The 25,879-nt window shown below is 44.9% G+C and overlaps 1 protein-coding gene across 1 annotated transcript in view; it reads right to left on the minus strand.

Moving 5' to 3' along the window:
* The window catches only part of LOC119950161, a 56,972-nt gene that overhangs the window by 30,961 nt on the left and 132 nt on the right, over positions 1-25,879 (minus strand). The window contains exon 2 of the mRNA XM_038772235.1: positions 25,530-25,831. Within this exon, the coding sequence (XP_038628163.1) occupies positions 25,530-25,831 (302 nt within the window). The remainder of the gene's footprint in view (positions 1-25,529; positions 25,832-25,879) is intronic.

Consider the following 25,879-nt stretch of genomic DNA (forward strand, 5'->3'; position numbering starts at 1 on the left):
GTGCTGGGTAGGTACAAGTTGAGGTGGGACATAGTCGCTGTCCCATAAGGGGTTCACAGTCTAAGCATTCATTCAATCATATTTATTGAGCACTTACTGTGTGCAGAGCACTGTACTAAGCGCTTGGGAAGCACAAGTTGGCAACATACAGAGATGGTCCCTACCCAACAGAGGGCTCACAGTCTAGAAGGGGGAGACAGACAACAAAACAAACCAAAACATATTGACAAAATAAAATAAATAGAATAAATATGTACAAATAAAATAAATAAATAGAGTAATAAATACGTACAAACATATATACATATATACAGGTGCTGTGGGGAGGGGAAGGAGGTAAGGCGGGGGTGGATGGGGAGGGGGAAGAGGGGAAGAGGAAAGGGGGAGAACAGGTATCCCCATTTTACAGTTGAAGAAACTGAGGCACAGAGAAGTTAAGTGTCTTGTCCAAAGTCAAACCTCAAGCAATTGGCAGAATTAGGATTAGAACCCATGTCCTTCTGATTCCCAGGCCTGTGCTCTCTCTCTCTATTAATAACAATAATTGTGGTATTTGTTAAGAGCCTACTATGTGCCATGCATCGTACTAAGTGCTGGGGTGGGTACAAGTAAATCAGCCACGCTACTTCCCTTTCACTTCAGTATCCTCCCTCCAGCCTACCAGAAATTCAAGAGAGGGACAAAGGAAAGGTAAAGTGTGGGAAAATAAGTTCAGCAGCTTCAAAATTGTATTATTTACCTGGAAATTGACAAGCTTTCATAGACTGCGATGCTTATTAAATGTGATTTTAACTGGATTTTGACAAATGAGGTTTCTTGGGATGGAAGTGACACCTGGTGGAAGTTGCCTACTTGTAGCTGAACGAAGAGTTCTCCTTTGCACACTCACTTCTGCCCTAATCCTAATTCATGTTTTCACTTTGCATTATGGATGGAATGCTGTTAGGAATTTGGGAAGTTTTCTTCCAGGAATTGACTGGTTTGGAAGCACACAATGGAATTAATCTTTAGAGAACCAGGCCTGAGCACCTGAGCATGCATGTTGGTTAGAACTGCAGCATGGCTCAGTGGAAAGAGCCTGGGCTTTGGAGTCAGAGGTCATGGGTTCAAGTCCCAGCTCCTCCAATTGTCAGCTGTGTGACTTTGGGCAAGTCACTTCACTTCTCTGTGCCTCAGTTACTTCATCTGTAAAATGGGGATGAAGACTGTGAGCCTCACGTGGGACACCGTGGTCACATTGTAACCTCCCCAGCGCTTAGAACAGTGCTTTGCACATAGTAAGTGTTTAATAAATGCCATTATTATTATTATTAACACGAGTAAGTAACAGAGGGAGTTATTCTTAACAAGGGATTTTAGAAGAAAGCAGCTCCCACACTAGGGGAAGAATGGGTTCTCTTTGAAGGATATGGTTTAGACAGTGACATTCATTTATGAGTGCTTTTGTGCCTGAAAAGGACGTGTCCCTCTGTTCAAACCACATTGTGCACATGCAAAGACTCTCTTTTATTGTGCCATTGAGTTTGTTTGCAGGATTGGTGCTCTTTCCACATTAGCTTACATTATTCTAGAAGTTCATCTCAAAAAGAGCCTCTCCTTTCTTGATTACCTGTTCTGTTGCCACCCTGCTGGTTGGAGCTAATGAATTCTCCAAGGTAGTGAGTGTAAGTGAAGAATAAAAAGGGACCCAGACCTGAGCCTTGAAAGATCTTCTCTGTCAGATGGTGTGAGGCAGAGGAGGAGCCTGTAAACGATAATGAGAAGGAGTGGACAGAGAGATAGGAGGAGAATCAGGAGAGGACAATGTCACTGAAGTTACAGTTGGATAATATTTCAGGGAGAAGGCGATGGTCCATCGTGTCAAAGATAGCAGGATGGAGAACTCATTCGTTTGGCAAAGAAGAAGTTCACTGGTGAATTTAGAGAGGGCAGTTTCCAAGGAGTGAAGAGGCCAGAATGAGATTGGAGGGAATCATGGAGAGAATTGGAGAAGTAGAAGTGGAGACAACAGCAAGGAGTTTGGAAAGGAATGATAGGAGGGAGATGGGGCGATAACTGGAGGGAGCCATGGGGAAAGGGGAGAAGTCCTTTAGGAAAGGGGTTACATACGTATGTTTGAAAGCCGTGGGGAAGCCATGGTTAGGGAAGGAAGAAGACAGGGGTCATGTGTTTAATAACGTGTAAAGAGATGAAGTCAGGGGCCCTGGTAGAGGAGTTAGATTTTGAGAGGAGACAAGAGATCTCCTCTTGAGACACTACTGTGAAAATTGGGAGACTCAAAAAGGTCACCGGAGGAGGGAAGGAGTGGAGAAAAGCAGGCGGGATTTTAGGGAGTTGCAATTGATGGTTTCCATTTATCAGTTTAGAATGTGGTAAATCATGAGGGGAGAAATAAGGGGTTGGGGGACAGGTGTTTGAGGAGTCATTTAAATGTCTGAAATGGCTTGAGGGAATAATGGGAATGAGAGTCAGTTATAGTGATGAGAAGAATCCTAGCATAGTGGAAAGAGCTGGAGCCTGGGAGTCAGAGGACTTGGGTTCTAATCTCAGTTCTGCCACTTGTCTGCCTTGTAATCTTAGGCGAGTCATTAAGAATGTGAGTCCATGTGCAACAGGGACTGTGTCATCCTCATTATATTGTATTTGTAGAGTATATTGTATTTGTATATGTAGAGTATGTGCTCTGCACATAGTAAGCGCTCAATAAATACGATTGATTGATTTCTACTTCAGCACTTAGAACAGTGTTGGACACATAGTAAGCTCCTAACAAATGCCATAAAAAATTAGGATTCATTCACTCAATTGTATTTATGAGTGCTTACTGTGTGGAGAGAAGTATTCTTAGCTGGAGGAGAGGGCAGGATCAAACAGATGAGGATTGTTGGGTAGGGACTGTCTCTATATGTTGCCAACTTGTACTTCCCAAGCGCTTAGTACAGTGCTCTGCACACAGTAAGCGCTCAATAAATACGATTGATGATGATGATGATAAACTGAGATGAATGAGGTCAGCCAAGTGTCTGGATTTCTGCCAGCAAGAGCACATTGTTTGAGCACAGGAGCAGAGGAAATGTACTGTGGAGGTGATCTAGGGTTGCGGGTTAGTGATATGAGATTTGTAAAGGGGGCAGGGGATCCAGGGAAGGTGTGCATTAAGAGAAAGTAGTTTGTTATGGAGATCAAATGGGACATGACGACTTCAGAATATTGGAGGGATTCAAAAAATCGGAGGTCTCTTTGAGGGAACGTGACAGATTTGTGGGGCGTGTGAATGTGGGAGAGAGAGCGGGTTGTGGTCTGATAGAGGAATTTCAGAGTAGGCGAGGAGAGAGATTGTACAATAACTTCGATGATGAGATCAAATGTGTGCCCATGGTGGTGTTGTGGGGAAAGTGGGGCAGGAGGTCAGTGGAGTTGAGGAGGGAGAGGAAGTGGACAGCAGAAAAGTCACTGGAGATATTGAAGTCCCCAAGCATAAAATAATCTCATTCCTTATTAATTACGTGAAATATACAGAAAGACACGAAATACAAAAGATTGAAGGAATGTGGGAGAGGGACCAAATGGCTTGGGAAAGTTGGAGGAGGGGCCTGGAGGTTGGTAGATGACTTTATCTAGTAACTGGAGTGGGTGGTAGAGGCTGATGATTAGGGCTTTAGAGAAAGGGAAAGAGAAGGATGTCCGTCTCCCCCATCTAGACTGTGAGCCCGTTGTTGGGTAGGGACTGTCTCTATATGTTGCCAACTTGTACTTCCCAAGCGCTTAGTACAGTGCTGTGCACACAGTAAGTGCTCAAAAAATATGATTGGATGAATGAATGAATGAAGGGAAAGAGATGAAAGAAACTCTGTTCTTCTCGGAATCTTAATTTTGGTTTGAATCTGTAGTCCTGATTCTCTGTCTCTTGTTCTCTGCTTATGTGTTGAACAGTCTCTCTCCCTCTCTCTTCCACTCTCTCCCTCCTTCTATCTCTTTCTCGGCCCACAGTGTGAGAAAACACTCTTATTTCCATCTTCTGGGAAAGCAGATGGGGTCCTGGGCAGTCACTATGATCCTGCTGAAGTGTGGGGAGTTGAATGGGCAGACAGCCTTGACATAGCTGTCACACTGGAGTCCTCTGGTATAGTAGAAGCCTCCCACCTGATGGTTTTTGCACGGGGCCCCGCAGAGGAAGTTTCATTGTGGCTCCAGTTATCACAGTGATACACAGCCAACACTAAACCTCCCTCCCCTTCCAGAATGCAGCACTCAGTTTACCTCATGGTTGGAGAAGCAGTGTGGCTTGGAGAAACAGCGTGGCTCAGTGGAAAGAGCCCAGGCTTTGGAATCAGAGATCATGGGTTCAAATCCCTGCTCCGCCAACTGTCAGCTGTGTGACTTTGGGCAAGTCACTTCACTTCTCTGTGCCTTAGTTACCTCATCTGTAAAATGGGGATTAAAACTGTGAGCCCCCTGTGGGAAAACTTGATCACCTTGTAACCTCCCCCAGCGCTTAGAACAGTGCTTTGCACATAGTAAGCGCTTAACAAATGCCATCATCATCATCATCATCATTTGACATCTCCCTGAAAGGGCAGATGAGGGATGGGCTACAAGTACAGATGCTCTGAAAGTTGCCAATGGATGTCAATTTCTTTCATCAAACAGATCCTGAGAATTAACACAAATCTGGGTGAATCATGGACAAATGGTCCCCAGGACAAGACATTTCTCTACCTATTCATCTTCTGTCTCACTCGAGCTGTGCCTCTCTAGCAGAACTGGTGATAGTAGCTTGCTGAGGTTCAGGGAGGGTCTGTTCTGAGGAGCAGACAACTTTCACTCTAAATTCTCTTCCCCCTGAGGCAATTAATTGCCTCAGCTTCTGATGGGCAATTGGGCTCCACAGCTCTGCCGTCTCACACCTTGACCTTGGGTCCACCCCAAGGATTCTAGCCCCTGGCCTTCCTTGCAACAGTCAAAAAAATCAGCACATCAGTGTAATAATACTATGATTTTATTTAGCAATCCGATTTCCAACACACTTTCCAGTCAGTTAAGTCATTTTTGCCCTCAAACAGTAGAGAAAGGCAGGCAACATTATTCCTATATTGAAAATGGGAAAACTGAGAAGCTGTGTGTCCTGGGAGGATGTGCCTGGGAGTCAGAAGGACCTGGGTTCTAATCTCAGCTCTGCCATTTGTCTGCTGTGTGACCTTGGGCAAGTCACTTTACTTTTCTGGGCTTCGGTTACCTCATCTGTAATCTGGGGACTAAGATTGTGAGCTCCATGTAGGACATAGATTGTCCAAACTAACTTGTATCTATCCCAGCACTAAGTAGACTGGCTGGCACATAGTAAGCATTTAACAAATGCCATCAAAAACCCCCACAAAACTGAGACACAGAAAGTTTTTGTGTCCAGGCCAGGAGTTGAGCCGTGGCTATGTCTCTCAGAATTCCATGGGAAGCAGCATGGGCTCTTGGAAAGAGCTTAGGCCTCAGAGTCAGAAGACTTGGGTCCTTACCCTGCTCTGCCACTTGCCCTCTGGCTAATCAATGGCAAATCACTTATTTTGTCAGTGCCTCAGTTTCCTCATCTGTATTCTGCCCTACTTAGACTGGGATCCCCACGTGGATCGGGGACATGCCCACTCTATCTAGTACATACTCCAAAACTTAGCACAGCCCACAATAAGTGCTTAAAAATACTGCAATCATCATTTTACCTCCTTTGTTAGTTGCCTGAGGAATAACATTGGACCAATGTACTTATATGGGTGATATTATGTTTCCATGTTATTCATGATATTCATGTTTCCATGAATCCAGGAGACCCAAGAACCCTGACTGTCAAGAGAAGTTCCACATGACTGTCCCACCGTTTAGTGATAACCAAGCTCCAAATCAGAGTTCCCTTTCCTACAAGGCCTCATGGGTCTCACAAGCTTCTCACATGAGTCACTTGTTAATAAAATTGTGTCAGAAGAAGCATGGCCTAGTGGTAAGAGCACGGGCCTCAGAGTCAGAAGAGCTGGGTTCTAATTCCGGCTCCTCTACCTGTCTGCTGTATGGTCTTGGGCAAGCCACTTCACTTTTCTGGGCCTCAGTTATCTCATCTGTCAAATGGAGATTAAGACTGTGAGCCCCATGTGGGACATGAATTGTGTCCACCCTGATTAGCTTGTATCTACCCCAGCACTCAGTACAGTTCCTGGCAACACAGTAAGCACTTAACAAATACCATTAAAAAGCTATGATAATAATTGTGGTATTTAAGTGTTTACTGTATGCCAAGCATTGTATTAAGTACTTGGCTAGATACAAATTAACCAGGCCCCACATGGGGCTCACCATCTATGTAGGAGGGAGAATATGTCTACATGTTTTGTTTTGTTGTCTGTCTCCCCCTTTTAGACTGTGAGTCCGTTGCTGGGTAGGGACCATCTCTATATGTTGCCGACCTGTACTTCCCAAGTGCTTAGTACAGTGCTCTGCACACAGTAAGCGCTTAATAAATACGATTGAATGAATGAATGAATATTATTTATTTACAGTTCGGGGGCCTCAAGGTTTAGTTCTGGGTCCCCTTCTACTGTCCATCTACATCCACTCCTTGGTGAACTCATTCATTCATTCATTCAGAGAATGAATTCATTGGAGAAGCAGCGTGGCTCAGTGGAAAGAGCCCGGACTTTGGAGTCAGAGGTCATGGGCTCAAATCCCGGCTCCGCCAGCTGACAGCTGTGTGACTTTGGGCAAGTCATTTCACTTCTCTGGGCCTCATCTGGAAAATGGGGATGAAGACTGTGAGCCCCCTGTGGCACAACCTGATTACCTTGTAACCTCCCCAGTGCTTAGAACAGTGCTTTGCACATAGTAAGTGCTTAACAAATACCATTATTATTATTATTATTATTCAGTCATATTTATTGAGCACTTACTGTGTGCAGAGCACTGTACTAAGCACTTGGGAAGTACAAATTGGCAACATACAGAGTTGGTCCCTACCCAACAACGGGCTCACAGTCTAAAAGGGGGACACAGACAATAAAACAAAACACATGGACAGGTGTCGAGTCATCAGAACAAATAGAAATAAAGCTCCCATGGCTTCAACTACCACCTCTATGCGGAGGTGTCTCATGCTGTGGAGTCGTTTCTGACCCATTGCGATTACCCAATTCTAAATTTCCAGCAGAAATGGAAGAAATGCCTGGAACAGATTGATCCAAAAGAATATTTGACCTGATAAAGGCACTAGAGTAACTGGGATGTGTATACAGTGCAAGTGCTCAATAAATACCATCGATTGGTATAAGCAGTCAATCAGCTCTCCCCTCCTATCTTACCTCACGGACTTCCTAACTCTCAGTCAATGGTATTTAAGGATGTGCTCGCCTTTGTAATTCAGTTTCTACTTTCCTGCTTATAATTGCACCACTCATCAATGCATTGCTTAGGTAATAGAATTCTGCTAAAATGTGTATCTCTTTCCTGACAAAAGGATAAACATTGTGGCCTAATGGAAAGAGCACGGGCCTGCTAAATTCTGCAAATAGAATTCTGCTAAAATGTGTATTTCTTTCTTGACACAAAAGGATAAACAGTGTGGCCTAGTGGAAAGAGCACGGGCCCGGGGGTCAGAGGACCTGGTTTCTAAACCCAGGCTCTGCCACTTGTCTGCTAGGTGACATTGGGCAAGTAATTTAACTTCTCTGTGCCTCTGTTTCCTCATCTGTAAACTAGGGATCAAATCCTGTTCCCTCATCCCTAGACTGTGAATTCCAGGCAGGACAGCGACTCTGTCCAAATTAAATAGCTTGTATTTACCCCAGCATGAGTGGATTCCTCCCATGCAAGGAGAGCACATGGTGAGAGCTAGCCGCCCACCGTGTGCGTGAAAGTAAGTGGATTCTTCCCGAGTGGGAAGTGCACATGGGTGAGAGGTAGCTGCCTCACCCAGGCGCAATTAACATATGATTGTGTTCCTCCTGTTAGGGAAGCTCGAATATTGCTAATTGATTGCATTCCTCCGGAAAGGGAAGCTCATCCGTTGCAACTGAACAACTGAATAATTCAATTCACCTCGCGGAATCAATTTTATATAGAACTCAGGCTTTCCATCCCCGGCCTCTTTCTCTCTCGCCTCACCGATTACTGAATGAACCCATCCTCGGAAGAGCGGTGACAAGCTGGGAGAAGGGACTAGTGAAGAGGTGGGAGTTGGGTTTGGGGGTGATAAGCATGGACACTAGGCACCCCAGCAGCTCTACCAAGTGAGGTCCTCAGGATGCGCTGGAGATGAGGGGGGAACTAGATGGGGGAACACATGGGCTCAAGGCAGAGCAGCTCAGAGTTCCTTCTCTGTGCTGTGGAGCTCACCCCAAGCTACTTACGAGAAGCAGCATGGCTCAGTGGAAAGAGCCCGGGCTTCGGAGTCAGAGGTCATGCGTTCAAATTCCAGCTTCGCCAATTGTCAGCTGTGTGACTTTAGGCAAGTCACTTCACTTCTCCGGGCCTCAGTTCCCTCATCTGTAAAATGGGGGTTAAGACTGTGAGACCCCTGTGGGACAACCTGATCACCTTGTAACTTCCCCGGCACTTAGAACAGTGCTTTGCACATAGTAAGCACTTAATACAAGCCATTATTATTATTATTATTATTATTGTTATTACTACTGGGATGAAAGAAGGTGATGGGAGAAGAGAGGGAGCTGGAAGGATTGCTGCATCAGCTTGGGGGTATTCCACGGGAGTAGCAGCTCCATGGCATCTGGGGTCAGGGAGACATGGCCGGAAGGGACAGCTGGCATTGGCTCCATGGTTGAAATGGCTCGGAACTCCTCTATATGGAGGAGCTCATCTCGGGCAACAGGGATGTAACAGGGGGAGAATAGAAAGAGTGATGAAGATTATCGCAGCAAAGTGAGGGTGTTTTCAGCACTTAGAACAGTGCTTTGCACATAGTAAGCGCTTAACAAATGCCATCATTATTATTATTATTATTGTTATTTTGACAGCAATCATCACGTGGGACCCAGGGGCACCCAGGGATGCGGTAAGGACTGGGGTCAGCTCCATGGTGGAAATGGCTAGGGGTCACCGGAAGGCAAGGGGTAACAAATTTCATTCTTTAATAATTACATGAAATACATTTCCCCTGTCAATATATATGGACATCTCAATGAAGTAAAAGGAAATAGCTGGATAGAATAATTTACATTGAATGATTGAAACAAATTAGATAAACCCAATAGGAATGAACTGAAATGCTGCTGAAACTGACACTTCCTTTTTTTTAATGGGATTAAGTGCTTTCTGTGTGTAAGACACTGGTCTGAATGCTGGGATAGGTACAAATTAATTAGGTTGGGCATAGTCCCTGTCCCTCATGGGACTCACAGTCTCCCAGACTGAGCCCCCTTTTTCCTCTCCCCTTCCCCATCCCCCCAGCCCTACCTCCTTCCCCTCCCCACAGCACCTGTATATATGTTTGTACAGATTTATTACTCTTTTTGTTTTACTTGTACATATTTACTATTCTATTTATTTTGTCAATGATGAAGGTGGCCCCAGGGCCGGTCCTGGGCTGTGCCGTTACAAACTGTACATATTTATTCCATTTATTTTATTTTGTTAATATGTTTTGTTTTGTTGTCTGTCTCCCCCTTCTAGACTGTGAGCCCGTTGTTGGGTAGGGACCATCTCTATATGTTGCCAACTTGTACTTCCCAAGCACTTAGTACAGGGCTCTGCACACAGTAAGTGCTCAATAAATACGATTGAATGAATGAATGAGAACAGCTATTCCCATTTTATAGTTGAAGAAACTGAGGCACAGAGGAGTTAAGTGTCTTGCCCAAGGTCACACAGCAAGCAATTGGCAGAGCCAGAATTAGATCCAGCTCCTTCTGGATTCCCAGGCCCGCACTCTCTCCATTAGGCCATGCTGCTCCCTTTTTTTTGTCTTGGGTCTTCTCCCTCCAGCCTACCTGCAATTCGAGTTAGTGACAAAGAAGAGGGAAAGGGTGGGAAAGAAGGTGGAGGGACTTTAAAATAGTGTTATCTGGAAATTGATAAGCATTCATAGAGCATGATGCTTATTAAATGTGATGGTGAGCAAATTACTTGGAACAGAAGAGACACCTTGTGGAAGTTGCCTGCTTGTAGCAGAACATGGAGTTGTTCTTTGTACACTCCATTGTGTCCTAATCCTAACGCATGTTTTCACACTTAGTGTTATAGATGGAAACTGTTAGGAATTTGGGAAATTTTCTTCCAGGAATGGATTGGTTTGGAAACACACAATGCAATCAACCTTTAGGGAATCAGGTCTGAGCACACATGTAGGTTTGAACATGGGGTGAGTAATACAGAGTGAGTTATTCTTCATGTGCAATTTCACAAGAAGGCAGTTCCCACACTAGAGGAAGAATGGGTCCTCTCTGAAGGAGATGGTTTAGACAATGGTGTTCACTTATGAGTTCTTGTGTGGCCGAAAAGTCCAATGTGTGTCCTGCCAACACTGTGTATACACAAAGACCATCTTTCATCATGTCATCAGGTTTGTTCCTGTGGTCTTTCAGAGCTGAGAGAGGCAAGGACACACAAATAAGATGTGGTGGATGGGATTGCATCTACCAACTTTGTGTTGTATTGGACTTTTCCAAAAGCTTAGTTCAGTGCTGTGCACACAATAATCATTGCTCAGTAGACATCACCGATGGATTCATTGCTTGTTTTCATGAAAAGCAACATGGCGTGGTGGATCGAGTGCCAACTTGTACTTCCCAAGTGCTTAGTACAGTGCTCTGCACACAGTAAGTGCTCAATAAATACGATTGATTGATTGATTAACGAATGTTCTTCTAGGAGATTCAGCTCAAAAAGTGTCTCTCCTTCATGACTATCTAGCACCATGCTATTCTGTTGCCACCCTATTGGTTGGAGTTAATGAATTCTCCATGGTAATGGGTGTAGGTGAAGTATAAAAGGGGACCCAGAATTGAGCCTTGAGGGAGTCCCACTGTCCAAAGGTGGGAGGCAGAGGAGGAGCCTGTAAAAGAGACTGAGACGGATAGAACAGAGAAGTAGGAGGAGAACCAGGAGAGGACAATGTCAACTGTGAAGTCAGAGTTGGATACTTCAGGGAGAAGGTGAGTGTCAAAGGTAGGAGGATGGAGTAGATGTCATAGATATTGGCAAGAAGGTCACTGGTGAATTTAGAAAGGGCAATTTCAATGGACTGAAGCCGGTGGAATCAAATTGGAGGGAATCGCAGAGAGAATAGGAGGAGTGGAAGTGGAGACAGCAGCAAGGAGTTTGGGAAAGGATGTTAGGAAGGAGATGGGGTGACAACTGGTGGGAGCCATGGGGAAAAGGGAGAAGTTCTTTAGGACTGGAGTTACATGAGCCTGTTTGAAAGCAGTGGGGAAGAAGCCATTGGAAAGTGAATGGTTGAAGTTGGTGGTTAGGTGAGAAAGAAGTCAGGGGGCATGTGTTTAGTAAGGTATGAAGTAAGGGACCCTGAGGGGGTAGATTTTGAGAGGAGAGGAGAGATTTCCTTTTGAGACACTACTGGGATAACTGAAAGATTCAAAAAGGTCACAAGAGGAGGGAGGGACTGGAGAAAAGCGGCCAACATTTTAGGGAATTCACACCTGATAGTTTCAATTTAATCTGACTAGATCATTAAAAGAGAGATAAGGGGCTGGAGGACAGGATATTTGAGGAGACAGTGTAATGTTTGAAATGACTTGTGGGGGCAATGGGAATGAGAGTCAATTATGGTCATGAGAAGCAGCCTAGTCTAGTGGAATGAGCATGTGCCTGGGAGACAGAGAGCTGATTTCTAATCCCAGATCTATGACTTTTCTGCCTTGTGACTTTAGTCAAGTTACTTACTTCTTTGTGTTTCAGTTCCCTCATCTGTAAAATAGGGATTAAGACTTTGAGTCCCATAGAGGACAGGGACTGTGTCCAACCTGATTATCATGTATATCTAGCCCAGCACTTAGAACCGTATTTGACACATAGTAAGGAACTAACTAATGCCATGAAAAAAAAAGATTAGGATAGAGAAACATTGTTGACAAGTGGAGAAGGCAGAGTCAAAGCAGATGAGGATCAATTGAGATCAATGAAATCAACCACATGTCTGGATTTCAGTCAGCAGTGCTCATTGTTTGAGCAGAACAGAAGAAATGTGTGGAGGTGATCAGGGTTAGTGGTTTACCCTGGGTTAGTGGTAAGAGATCAGTGGAGGGACAGAGAAGTGAGGGAGTTGAGTTCAGCAGCGAGGGTGGTAATAATAATAATAATGATGGTATTTGTTAAGCGCTTACTATGTGCCAAGCACTGTTCTAAGCGCTGGGGTAGATACAAGGTAATCAGGTTGTCCCACGTGGGGCTCACAGTCTTAATCCCCATTTTACAGATGAGGTAACCGAGGTACAGAGAGAAGCACTGTGGATCAGTGGAAAGAGCACAGACTTTGGAGTCAGAGGTCATGGATTCAAATCCCCGCTCCACCAGTTGTCAGCTGTGTGACTTTGGGCAAGTCACTTCACTTCTCTGGGCCTCAGTTCCCTCATTTGTAAAATGGGGATTAAGACTTTGAGCCCCCCGTGGGACAACCTGATTCCCTTGTAACCTCCCCAGTGCTTGGAACAGTGCTTTGCACATAGTAAGTGCTTAATAAATGCCATTAAAAAAAGTTAAGTGACTTGCCCCAAGTCACACAGATGACAAGTGGCAGAGCTGGGATTAGAACCCACTATCTCTGACTCCCAAGCCTGTGCTCTTTCCCCTAAGCCACGAAGAAAGTCTGTGCATTAAGAGAATGTACTTTTTTATGAAGATGAAATGGGGCATGTTGGATTTAGAATATTGGAGGGAGTCAAAAGATCGGAGGTCTCTGTGAGAGTAGGATAGGTTTGTGGGGTGTATGTATGCGGGAGAGAAAGTAGGTGAGGAGGTTGTGGTCTGATAGAGGAATTTCAGAGTCGGTGAGAGTAGAGATTTTACAGTGATTAGAGTTGGTGAGATCAAATGTGCACCTACGTTGGTATGTAGGTAAGGTGGGGTGAGACAGGAGGTCATTAAAGTTGAGGAGTGAGAGGAGTGAGGGGACAGTGGAAAGGTCATCAGGGACACTGAAGTCCTTTAGAGCAATGTAGGAATGTTGAAAGGGAGAAGGAATGTGGGAAAGGTAGCAAATAATTCAGAAAGTTGGAGGTGGGGCCTTGGGGGGTGGGGGGATAGTAGATGACTGTGTCTCGTCACTGGAATAGGGCATATGTATATATGTTTGTATATATGTATATATGTTTGTACATATTTATTACTCCATTTATTTATTTATTTATTTATTTTACTTGTACATATCTATTCTATTTATTTTATTTTGTTAGTATGTTTGGTTTTGTTCTCTGTCTCCCCCTTTTAGACTGTGAGCCCACTGTTGGGTAGGGACTGTCTCTATATGTTGCCAATTTGTACTTCCTAAGTGCTTAGTACAGTGCTCTGCACATAGTAAGTGCTCAATAAATACGACTGATGATGATGATGATTAGAGACAGATGACATGATCAGCAGAGGAAGGGAAAGAGAGGGATGGGGGTGGTGGGATGGCACAAAAGTGGTATTGTGTAGCAAGGAAAGAGCTGACTCCTCTCTTTTTCCCAGTGAGCCTTGGGGAGAGGGAGAAAATGAGGTCTTCGCCTTGCTGAGAGTGGCAGGGGACTCAGTGTTATCTGAGGTGAGCCAAGTTTCAATAACGGCTAGCACTTAGAACAGTGTTCGGCACATAGTAAGTGCTTAACAAATACCATAATTATTCATAATGTGTTTTGGAACAGGTCAAGGATGACGGCAAGCTTTCCCATGATGCAGTGGAGGTTCCACCGATAATAATAACAACAATGATGGCATTTGTTAAGTGCTTATTATGTGCAAAGCACTGTTCTAAGCGCTGGGGAGGTTACAAGGTGATCAGGTTAACCCACAGGGGGCTCACAGTCTTAATCCCCATTTTACAGATGAGGTAATTGAGGCCCAGAGAAGTGAAGTGACTTGCCCAAAGTCACACAGCTGACAATTAGTGGAGCTGGGATTTGAACCCATGACCTCTGACTCCGAAGCCCAGGCTCTTTCCACTGAGGCACATGCACGTGACAGAGCAAGAGAGGAGGAGCCGGAATAAGGGGTAGGAAGGGATTGATTGAGAATAATAATAATAATAATGGCATTTATTAAGTGCTTACTATGTGCAAAGCACTGTTCTAAGCGCTGGGGAGGTTACAACGTGATCAGGTTGTCCCACGGGGGGCTCACAGTCTTAATCCCCATTTTACAGATGAGGTAACTGAGGCACAGAGAAGTTAAGTGACTTGCCCCAAGTCACACAGCTGACAATTAGAAGAGCTGGGATTTGAACCCATGACCTCCGACTCCAAAGCCCGGGCTCTTTCCACTGAGCCACGCTGCTTCTCAAGATGACAGATGACAGAACGAGGGGCAGTGTTGGGTGAGAAGGACAGGGATTGGGTGACCAGAAGGAGAGGATGGAGTGAATATGGTGGGGCCAGGGCATTCCAGAATTAAGGTCCGGATTTGCAGTAGCTCATCTGGAAAGTCCAGTGCAGTTTCCTCTAGTGAAGCAGCGTGGCTCAGTGGAAAGAACACGGGCTTTGGAGCCAGAGGTCATGGGTTCAAATCCCAGCTCTTCTAATTGTCAGCTGTGTGACTTGGGGCAAGTCACTTCACTTCTCTGGGCCTCAGTTACCTCATCTGTAAAATGGGGACTGAGACTGTGAGCCCCACACGGTACAACCTGATCACCTTGTATCCTCCCCAGCGCTTAGAACAGTGCTTTGCACAGAGTGCTTAACAAGTACCAAAATTATTATTATAATCAGGTTGAATACAGTCCCTGTCCCATGAGAGATTAACCAAGTAAGCACATAACTTTCAGACTGTGAGCCCACTGTTGGGCAGGGACTGTCTCTATATGTTGCCAATTTGTACTTTCCAAGTGCTTAGTACAGTGCTCTGCACACAGTAAGCGCTCAATAAGTACGATTGATGATGATGATGATGACATAAGGGGGGTAGTAAGAAAATTTGACTTCCCTGAAAAGCTCATCAGGATTCCGAGACTGCTTCATGATGGCAGAGCTAGCTGGGCCAAATCCAAGGATTTCCCCCTCAGATCCATACTGCAAAGGAAATGGAGTAAAAAGGGGATCCGTACTGGGCCAGTCCTGTACAATTTATTCTCTGCAGCCCTGCTGGAGGATGCAACAGGAGACTTGGAGACGAGTGTTAGACTATGCTCCCCTCCCTACGGGAAAACCTTCCAAATCAACAAGACTTCCAGCACCAAATGAAACCCTTAAAGCCGTCATTCAGTAATTACCGTAAGCAGAAAACTGTGCCCCAGATGCAAACACACAAGGCGTGCAAATGGTTGTAGGCTGTTTCACTGACTCAACCAGGATTTTTGGGCTGATAATAAGTCTCAAAAAACAAAACAAAACAAACTTGGGTGATATATCATCCCGCACCTAGGGAAGCCAGTAACATAACAAAAAAATGTATATGTAGTTTTTACAGTATTTGTTAACCACTTTGTATATACCATGCACTGAACTAAACACTGGGGTGGATTCAAGCTAATTAGGTCAGACACAGTCCCTGTTCTGCGGGGAATTCATAGTCTAGGTAGGGGGGAACAGGATTTGATCCCCATTTTACAGATGAGGAGACTGAGGCACAGAGAAGTTACATTACATGCTCAAGGTCACCCAGCACACAAGTCTGAGAAGTCTGAGAAGACCAGAGAAGCAGCGTGGCTCAGTGGAAAGAGCCCGGGCTTTGGAGTCAGAGGTCATGGGTTCAAATCCCGGCTCCGCCACTTGTCAGCTGTGTGACTTTGGGACGGTCACTTCACTTCTCTGTGCCTCAGTTACCTCATCTGCAAAATGGGGATTAAGACTGTGAGCCCCCCGTGGGCCAACCTGATCACCCTGTAACCTCCCCAGCGCTTAGAACAGTGCTTTGCACATAGTAAGCGCTTAATAAATGCTATCATTACCTAGGCAACACACTGAGAAGTGATGGAATTATAGGCCAGAAAGTAGAAAACTGAATCACAAAGGCTAGTACATGATTAAATACCATTGATTGAGTATTCAGAAGGGATAGGGTAGAAGGGGAGCCTAATTGATTGCTTATAGCAACCACTGGTATTTATTGAGAAGCAATGGTATTATGGGAAGCAGTGTGGCTCAGTGGAAAGAGCCCGGGCTTGGGAGTCAGAGGTCATGGGTTCTAATCCCAGCTCCGCCACATCATCATCATCATCAATCGTATTTATTGAAGCGCTTACTATGTGCAGAGCACTGTACTAAGCGCTTGGGAAGTACAAATTGGCAACATATAGAGACAGTCGCTACCCAACAGTGGGCTCACAGTCTAAAAGAGGGAGACAGAGAACAAAACCAAACATACTAACAAAATAAAATAAATAGAATAGATATGTACAAGTAAAATAAATAAATAAATAGAGTAATAAATATGTACAAACATATATACATATATACAGGTGCCGTGGGGAAGGGAAGGAGGTAAGATGGGGAGGTAAGCTGTGTGACCTCGAGCAAGTCACTTCACTTCTCTGAGCCTCAGTTACCTCATCTGTAAAATGGGGATTAAGACTGGGAGCCCCACGTGGGACAACCTGATCACCTTGTATCCCCTCCAGTGCTTAGAACAGAGCTTTGCACATAGTAAGCGCTTAACAAATGCCATCATTATTATTGGGCACTTACTATATTCTATGTATACAAACCCCAGTTGTCCTAGTGTCCTATCAGATGACAGGAGCTTTCCTTAACTGTTCTTTGGTATTAATCTGCTACTGACATTTCTTTGCCTTTTATGCTCATTTTCCTTATCCCATTCTATCTTCTTTTCAGTGTCTCTGGATCACTTTGACTTTGTCACTTTGTGTTTCTTTGACTTTCCTCAGTCTGCCCCTCCCTATATTTCTGTTTCAAGGTCCTCGGCCTTTGAAGTATTTCTTTTCTCAGTTCCTCGCTATATTTCCCTCTCTCGCCCTCTCCGCAGTATTTCCCCCCACTTTCAGTCGCTATCACATTATGCCTCATTATACAAGCGCTTAGTACAGTGCTCTGTGCACAGTAAGTGCTCAATAAATACGATTGAATGAATCAATCCATCAATCGTATTTATTGAGCGCTTACTGTGCACAGAGCACTGGACTAAGCGCTTGGGAAGTACAAATTGGCAACATATAGAGACAGTCCCTACCCAACAGTGGGCTCACAGTCTAACAGGGGGTGACAGAGAACAAAACCAAACATACTAACAAAATAAAATAAATAGAATAGATATGTACAAGTAAAATAAATAAATAGAGTAATAAATATGTACAAACATATATACATATATACAGGTGCTGTGGGGAAGGGAAGGAGGTAAGATGGGGGGGATGGAGTGGGGGACAAGGGGGAGAAGTTATACAAGCACTTAGTACAGTGCTCTGCACACAGAAAGCGCTCAATAAATACGATTGAATGAATCAATCCATCAATCGTATTTATTGAGCGCTTACTGTGTGCAGACCACTGTACTAAGTGCTTGGGAAGTACAAGTTGGCAACATATAGAGACAGTCCCTACCCAACAGTGGGCTCACAGTCTAGAAGGGGGAGACAGAGAACAGAACCGAACATACTAACAAAATAAAATAAATAGAATAGATATGTACAAGTAAAATAAATATATAAATAAATAAATGTCTCTCTCTGCTCCCATCTCTCTTAATTCTCTCTATCTGTTCTTGTCTCTTGGAAATCAATAAATGCGTCTCTCTGCTCCCATCTCTCTTTAATTCTCTCTATCTGTTCTTGTCTCCTGGGATCTCTCATCTCTTTGAATCTGGGTCTAAGTCTCTTGATTTCTGATTGCCTTTCTTTGCCTCCGTGTTTCTCACACTTGGTCTCCATCTTCCTGTGTTTTTCTCCGTCTGCCTGTCTTTCTCTCATCTCATTACGTTAGGAAGCCCTCTTGCATCTTCCAGGGGGAATGGTGGGGGTTCTGAGGTGGAGATCAGGATTCTCCCCCTCAGTTTTGCTGCAGTTTGGGGAGTAAGGTGGGCAGAGGCCAGCATGGTGGTGCTTGACTAGGCATTTGCACTGGAGTCCTGTAATAAAATGGAAGCCTGTTGCATCCTCTCACACCTGTTGGTTTTTGTACAGGGCCCTGAGGAGGAAGTTTCATTGTGGTCCCATATGTACCACAGTGATACGTGGCCAACACTAAACCTGGAATGCAGCAGTGCTCATGGTATCTCATTGTCTGTGTTCATGTGACAGCTCCTTGAGAGGGTAGATGGAGAATGGGTGCAACCAGGCATATTCTGTCTCCCCCTTCTAGGCTGTGAGCCCATTGTTGGGTAGGGACCGTCTTTATATGTTGCCAACTTGTACTTCCCAAGTGCTTAGTACAGTGCTCTGCACACAGTAAGCACTCAGTAAATATGATTGAATGAATGAATAGTGTGTCTACTTGGGTGAATCCCCTGTTCAGTGTTGAGGGTGGTGGGGCCCTTCACCCAAGCTGTGCTGATTGTGCTGCTGGATCCCAGCTGGGAACGTGTCTGTAGTGTACAGGAGAAAGGGGGAGAGCAGGAAGTTTCAGCTTTCCCATGATGCAGATGAGCAGCGTCAGCGCCAAAAGTAATAATAATAATAATAATGATGATGGCATTTGTTAAGCGCTTACTATGTGCAAAGCACTGTTCTAAGGGGAGAGCAGGAAGTTTCAGCCTTCCCATGATGCAGGTGAGCAGCGTCAGCGCCAATAGTAATAATAATAATAATAATAATGGCATTTGTTAAGTGCTTACTATGTGCAAAGCACTGTTCTAAGCACTGGGAAGGACACAAGGTGATTAGGTTGGCCCACAGGGAGTTCACAATCTTTATTCCCGTTTTACAGATGAGGTAACTGAGGCCCAGAGAAGTTAAGTGACTTGCCCGAAGTCTACATGTAGTGTACAGGAGAAAGGGAGAGAGCAGGGAGTTTCAGCTTTCCTATGATGCAGGTGAGCAGCACCAGTAACAATAATAATAATAATAATAATAATGGCATTTGATAATCGCTTACTATGTGCAAAGCACTGTTCTAATGCTGGGTAGGATACAAGATGATCAGGTTGTCCCACGGGGGGCTCACAGTCTTTATCCCCATTTTACAGATGAGGTAACTGAGGCCCAGAGAAGTTAAGTGACTTGCCCGAAGTCACACAGCTGACAATTGGCAGGGCTGGGATTTGATCCCATGACCTCTGACTCCCAAGCCTGTGCTCTTTCCACTGAGCCAAGCTGCTTCTCTAGTAATAATAATGATGAGCATTTATTAGTGCTTACTATGTGCAAAGCACTGTTCTAAGTGCTGGGGAGGATGCAAGGTGATCAGGTTGTCCCACGGGGTCTCACAGTCCTCATCCCCATTTTACAGATGAGGGGACTGAGGCCCAGAGAAGTTAAGTGGCTTGCCCAAGGTCACACAGCTGACAAGTGGCTGAGCCAGGATTTGAACCCATGACCTCTGACTCCCAAGCCCGCGCTCTCTGTATAGTTGGGATACAGCAGAATATATAGAACGATTATAATAAACCAACCAAATGAAAAAGGGAGCCCCAAAGGGAGCCCGTTTTCAATGAAATCTATTGAGCACTTACCGTGAACAGACCACTGCACTAAGCACTTGGGAGAGCACAACACAACCAAGTCGGTAGAGACATTCCCAGCCCACAAGTGTTGTTGTCGACCCTTTCCAGAGTGAGGATCATTTAGGTATCAATCAATACAATACATAGAATGGGCATATCCTAGGTTAATAATAATAACAGTAATTGGGGTATTTGTTAAGTGCTTACCATGTGCCAGGCACTGTACTAAGCACTGGGGAGGATACAAGCAAATTGCAGTGGGCAGAGTCCCAGCCCCTCATGGGACTCACAGTCTTCCTCTCCATTTTACAGATGAGGGAACTGAGGCACAGAGAAGTGAAGTAACTTGCCCAAGGTCTTACAGAAGACAAGAGGCAGAGGCAGGATTAGAACCCAGGTCCTATGACTCTCCGGCCCTGCTCTATCCACTAGGCCGTGCTGCTTACAATCATCCTTATATTGTTTGATGCCTCCCCCGATACCAGAGCCCGTCCAGTGCCCGGCTAGCCTCGATGTGCCCACTGAGCATTATGGAAAATAAACCCCTTCTTGCTTCCTCCACATCTGGGTGAGGGATGAATCAGTCAATCAATGGTACTGATTGAGAGCTTACTACGTGCAGAAAACTGTATTAGGCACCTGGGAGAGGAGAGATAGACATGTTCCCTGCCCACGGTGAGCTTACAATCTAGAGGGGGAGAGTCATTAATATTAATAATTCATAATTTAAACCATTTAAAGAGATGTACATAAGTGCCGATAATATCAAACACCCAAAGGTCACAGAACCAAGTGCATAGATGGCACAGAAGGGAGAGCCAGCCGGGGAAAAGAGAGCTTAATCGGGGAAGACCTCTTGAAGGAGATGGGACCTTAATAAGGCTTCGGAGGTGGCAAGGATGGGGGTCTGGTGAATATGGAGGGGTTGGCAGCAAGGAGATGAGATCAGGGAGCGGTGAATAAGCTCCTCCTATCTCTTGGCCCACTCATTCTCAGTCTCTTTTCTGGGCTGCTTCTTTGCCTCCCATCCCCTAACTGTGGGCTTCCTTCTATATTCATCTACACTCATTAGCTCACATCCCTCTTTCCCCTCCCCACAGTATTTATATATGTGTGTATATATCTATAATTCTATTTAGTTATATTGATGGCTGTTTACTTGTTTTTGTTAGTTATTTTGTTAGTATATTTGGTTTTGTCTCCCCCTTTTAGACAGTGAGCCCACTGTTGGATAGGGACTGTCTCTATATGTTGCCAATTCGTACTTCCCAAGCGCTTAGTACAGTGCTCTGCACACAGTAAGCGCTCAATAAACGCGATTGATGATGAATAAGCTGGCACTAGAGAAGCAAAGTGTGAAGGCAGGGCTGTGAGATGAGGTGAAGTGGGATAGGGCGACCTGATGGAGTGTTTTGAAGCCGATGGTGAGGAGTTTCTGTTTGCTGCAGAGGTGGATGGACAACCATTGGAGGTTTTTGAGGAATGGGAAGACATGGACTGTTTTTTGTATTTTTTTAGAAAAATGATCAGTGCACCAGAGTGAAGTATGGACTGGAGTGGGGAGAGACAGGAGGTATGATGAAATAATCAAAAATGACTGGGATCCCCAGTCATCCCCATGCTGCTTAAGAGAAGCAGCATGGCTAAATGGAAAGAGCCCGGGCTTTGGAGTCAGAGGTCATGGGTTCAAATCCCGGCTCTGCCAGCTGTCAGCTGTGTGACTTTGGGCAAGTCACTTCGCTTCTCTGGGCCTCAGTTACCTCATCTGAAAAATGGGGATTAAAATCTTTGAGCCCCCCCGTGGGACAACCTGATCACCTTACAACCTCTCCAGCGCTTAGAACAGTGCTTTGCACATAGTAAGTGCTTAACAAATACCATTATTATTATTATTATCCCAGTTTGTGTCAGATTTTTCAAGGCACTAAAGAGACCTTTGAGCAGATAACTAAAGGAGTTGTTAAACTGGGGAGGTCGCTTCATTTGGAAATGGATGAGGCAGATGTCAAGTCAACTGTCTCTCCATAATAATAATGATGATGATGGCCTTTCTTAAGCGCTCACTTGTGCCAAGCACTGTTCTAAGCACTGGGGGAGATACAAGGTAATCAGCTTGTCCCACATAGGGCTCACAGTCTTAATCCCCATTTTACAGATGAGGTCACCGAGGCACAGAGAAGTTAAGAGACTTGCCCGAAGTCACAGAGCAGACAAGTGGTGGAGCTGGGATTAGAACCCATGACCTCTGACTCCCAAGCCCGGGCTCTTTCCACTAACCCACGCTGATTCCCTATCTGGAGTCACAGACAACAAGGACCTCATCCAACTTCAAAAATCTAATATATCATCGCAAGATGCTGAAACCGATGAAGTTACGGCTTTTCTGCCACCAGCTAAGATCCTGCATCAATTTTCAAGAAGCAAATGAACTTATAAATACAATTAGATGACACTTGAGGAAAGAAGATTTCAAAGATGCCTGCTACCAGTTGCTTTAAGAAGAGACCGAGGTTGCCATTCAACTTAGTCTGGACTGATTTGTCACTCAGGTTGAAAAATTACTAATAGCAGAAAAAGCTTCTACTTTTTCAGCCATCTACAAAGACTCACAATCACACTACAACTCCCCATGTATTCAAAATTTTACTCTGAATTACTTAACTAAAGATTAAATAATAGTTTGGTGCCATTTGGCATGACAGTCTACAAGCATACAAAAGAAATGTCGTATTATTTTTCCAGAGATTCCGAACTGTGGTATTTGTTAAGCCAGGCACTATAAGAAGCTCCTCTCGATCCCTTGTCCACAGTTGTAGCACCTGAAAGGGGATAATAATAATAATGATAATGACGGCATTTATTAAGCACTTACTATGTGCAAAGCACTGTTCTAAGTGCTGGGGGGGGTTTACAAGGTGATCAGGTTTTCCCACCTGGGGCTCACAGTCTCCATCCCCATTATACAGATGAGGGAACTGAGGCACAGGGAAGTGAAATGACTTGCCCAAAGTCACACAGCTGACAAGTGGCAGAGCTGGGATTTGAACCCATGACCTCTGACTCCAAAGCCCGGGCTCTTTCCACTGAGCCATGCTGGGATGAATATGAGGTAAGGGTTAGGACTCTCAGTCAATCAATCAATGGTATTCATTCATTCGTGGCTCAATGGAAAGAGCACGGGCTTGGGAATCAGAGGTCATGGGTTTGAATGCCAGCTCAGCCACTTGTCAGCTGTGTGACCTTGGGCAAGTCACTTTACTTCTTTGTGCCTCAGTTCCCTCATCTGTAAAATGGGGATTAAGACTGTGAGCCCCACGTGGGACAACCTGATCAGCTTGTATCCCCCCAGCGCTTAGAACAGTACTTCTCACATAGTAGGTGCTTAACAAATACTATCATCATTATTATTTGTTGAGCACTTACTGTGTGCAGAGCACTGTACTAAGCGCTTAGCACTGTACTTGAGTACTATCAGTATGCAGGGCATTGTACTAAGCTCTTAAGCTCTTAGGAGAGTACAGAATAATGGAGTTGGTAGATATGTTCCCTGCCCACAATGAGCAGTTTAGGATTAGATTTGGGTTTAGATGGAGAACAGGCATAAAATCAGGAAGAGCGCATTCATTCCTGGACCTGGTTTGAGATTTCTTTGTACCATTGTTGCTATTGAATCCTTTTACTCAATTATGAGTAATCATAATTGACTGTTTAAAACCAGAGTGTCTGAGAAATCTATAATAATAATAACAATAAAATGATGGCATTTGTTAAGCACTTAACATGATAAATATTTAGAGGGATGTGCTATTTATATTTAAGTCACTATGTATATATGTTTGTACATGTTTATTACTCTATTTATTTATTTTACTTGTACATATTTATTCTATTTATTTTATTTTGCTAACATGTTTTGTTTTGTTGTCTGTCTCCCCCTTCTAGACTGTGAGCCCGCTGTTGGGTAGGGACCGGCTCTATATGTTGCCAACTTGTACTTCCCAAGCACTTAGTACAGTGCTCTGCACCCACTAAGTGCTCAATAAATACAATCAAATGAATGAATGAATGTGCAAAGCACTGTTCTACGGGCTGGGGGGTGGGGGCATACAAGGTGATCAGGTTGTCCCATGTGGGGCTCACATTCTTAATCCCCATTTTACAGATGAGGTAACTGAGGCTCAGAGAACTTGAGTGACTTGCCCAAGGTCACACAACAGGCATGTGGCAGAGCAGGAATTAGAACCCATGACCTCTGACTCCCAAGCCTGTGCTCTTTCCACTGAGCCACACTGCTTCTCTAATTTATGTGTGCTCACCCTATCTATTTGGAGAGATCGGCTATGACAGGGATGGGGAGAGGGATTTGGCAATTCCTCCCAATCACAGCAGCCAGCCTGTAAGGCACAATTTTTTCTCTTGAAATTTGTTAAGCACTTACTATGTGTCAGGCACTGTACTAAACACGGAGTAGACACAAGCTAATCAGGTTGGACTCAGTCCTTGTCCAACGTGGGGCTCACAGTCTTATTCCCCATTTTGTAGATAAACTAATTGAAGGACCTGGGTTCTAATCCCTGCTCCACCAGAAGACGAGTGGTGAAGCCTGGATTAGAACCCAGGTCTTTCTCAGTCCTAGGCCGATGCTCTTTTTTTTTTCCTTGGCCACGCTGCTTCCAATTCCTGCTACCAGTTGCTCAGTAAATGCCATTGATTGACAGATAGAGTGATTGATTGATATCCTAACCCCAATCCGGGTTCCCCTATGGTCCCTCCTTGTGCATCTTTCCAGGGTCATAGTTTCAAGTCTTTGTAGTGTCCTGCTCTCCCAGGGACATGTTTCCAAAATTTCCACCTCAAGATAGCCTAGGTCTTTACCCACCAACTCCTTGGCCACTTGACTTCCTTCCCAATTATTCTTTCTGATTGGCTTGGTTATAAGATAATTCAATGTAAGGTGTTCATTAAATTTCCCAAAGGGAGGGGCACCCCAGGAGTCCATTGCCTGAGTTCCTCTCTCCCCTCCTGATTGTGGAAGCTAGTTGGAATGACCATTTTAGCATTCGATAAAGTAATCATTCTGTCCCATTTACCCCACATTCACCATCTTACCTCCATTCACCTTGCTCCCTTTAAATTTAAACGGTCACCTGTGTGGCTCCATAGTTCTCTGCACCTCAACTTCCTGATCCTCTACCCACAAGTTCCAAACTTTGAACCTCTGCACTTAGTTGCTGCCCAGAAATGCAAGATCGCTGTCTATTTGTTTTAATTACTCCCGCCACTCTGTCACTGTGGGTCTCCTCCCATCCCTTCCCAGCTAGTGTCCTCTGCCTCTTCCTCCACATGGCTTTGAGGGACGATCCTTGGGAATGAAGAAATGGCAGAGGGGGAGGAAGGGAAGGGTGGATAAATGTTAAATGAATGTGGGAAGGACAGGTCTGGATTCTGGGGGTGAAGGAACAGGGAAGCAGCAGTGCCAGGGGAGCTATGGATACAGGGATAGAGAGTGAGTGGGGACTGGGAAGAGGAAGCAGAGGAGAGGGAAAATGGAGGGTAGGGTGAGTAAAGCAAAAAAACATTTTAATGGTTTAAATGGAGACGGGTGGCTGAAAAGGGAGATTTCTGGTGTGCTGGCCAACTGTAGCTAGACATTACTTCCTCTCATGTGCTACCATTCAGCAGCAGCAGTAGTGGCCACAGTAGGTTCGGGGGATTTGATACAGGAGGGGCCCGAGGGATTTGTGTCTGGGCCATCACCTTCTTTCCTTCACTGTGCCTCTTGCACAGATATACCGGCCAGTGTCCTCCACTCTCAGCCTGTCCATCTGCAGGTACAGCCGGCTATTAGCGTTGTCCCTGGAGATGGTGAATCTTCCCTTCACTGCATCCGCATAATTAGTGCTACTCCCAGCCCAGTAACTGATGCTGGAAACAAGCTCACGGGACTTTCCTGGAACCTCCCGGAACCAACCCATATTGTAGTCCCCAAAATTGAACCCTGAGGCCTGGCACGAGAGACGCAGAGACTCTCCTGCGTATTTCACGCCTCCTCCGGACTCCACCAGCCGCACTTCACCCTCGGATCCTGGAAAGGAAAGCACAAACATTAGCCGTCAACAAAGGAGAGAGTGCC

Source organism: Tachyglossus aculeatus, chromosome 2, assembly GCF_015852505.1.
Source record: "Tachyglossus aculeatus isolate mTacAcu1 chromosome 2, mTacAcu1.pri, whole genome shotgun sequence".
NCBI classification, from domain to species: Eukaryota; Metazoa; Chordata; class Mammalia; order Monotremata; family Tachyglossidae; genus Tachyglossus; species Tachyglossus aculeatus.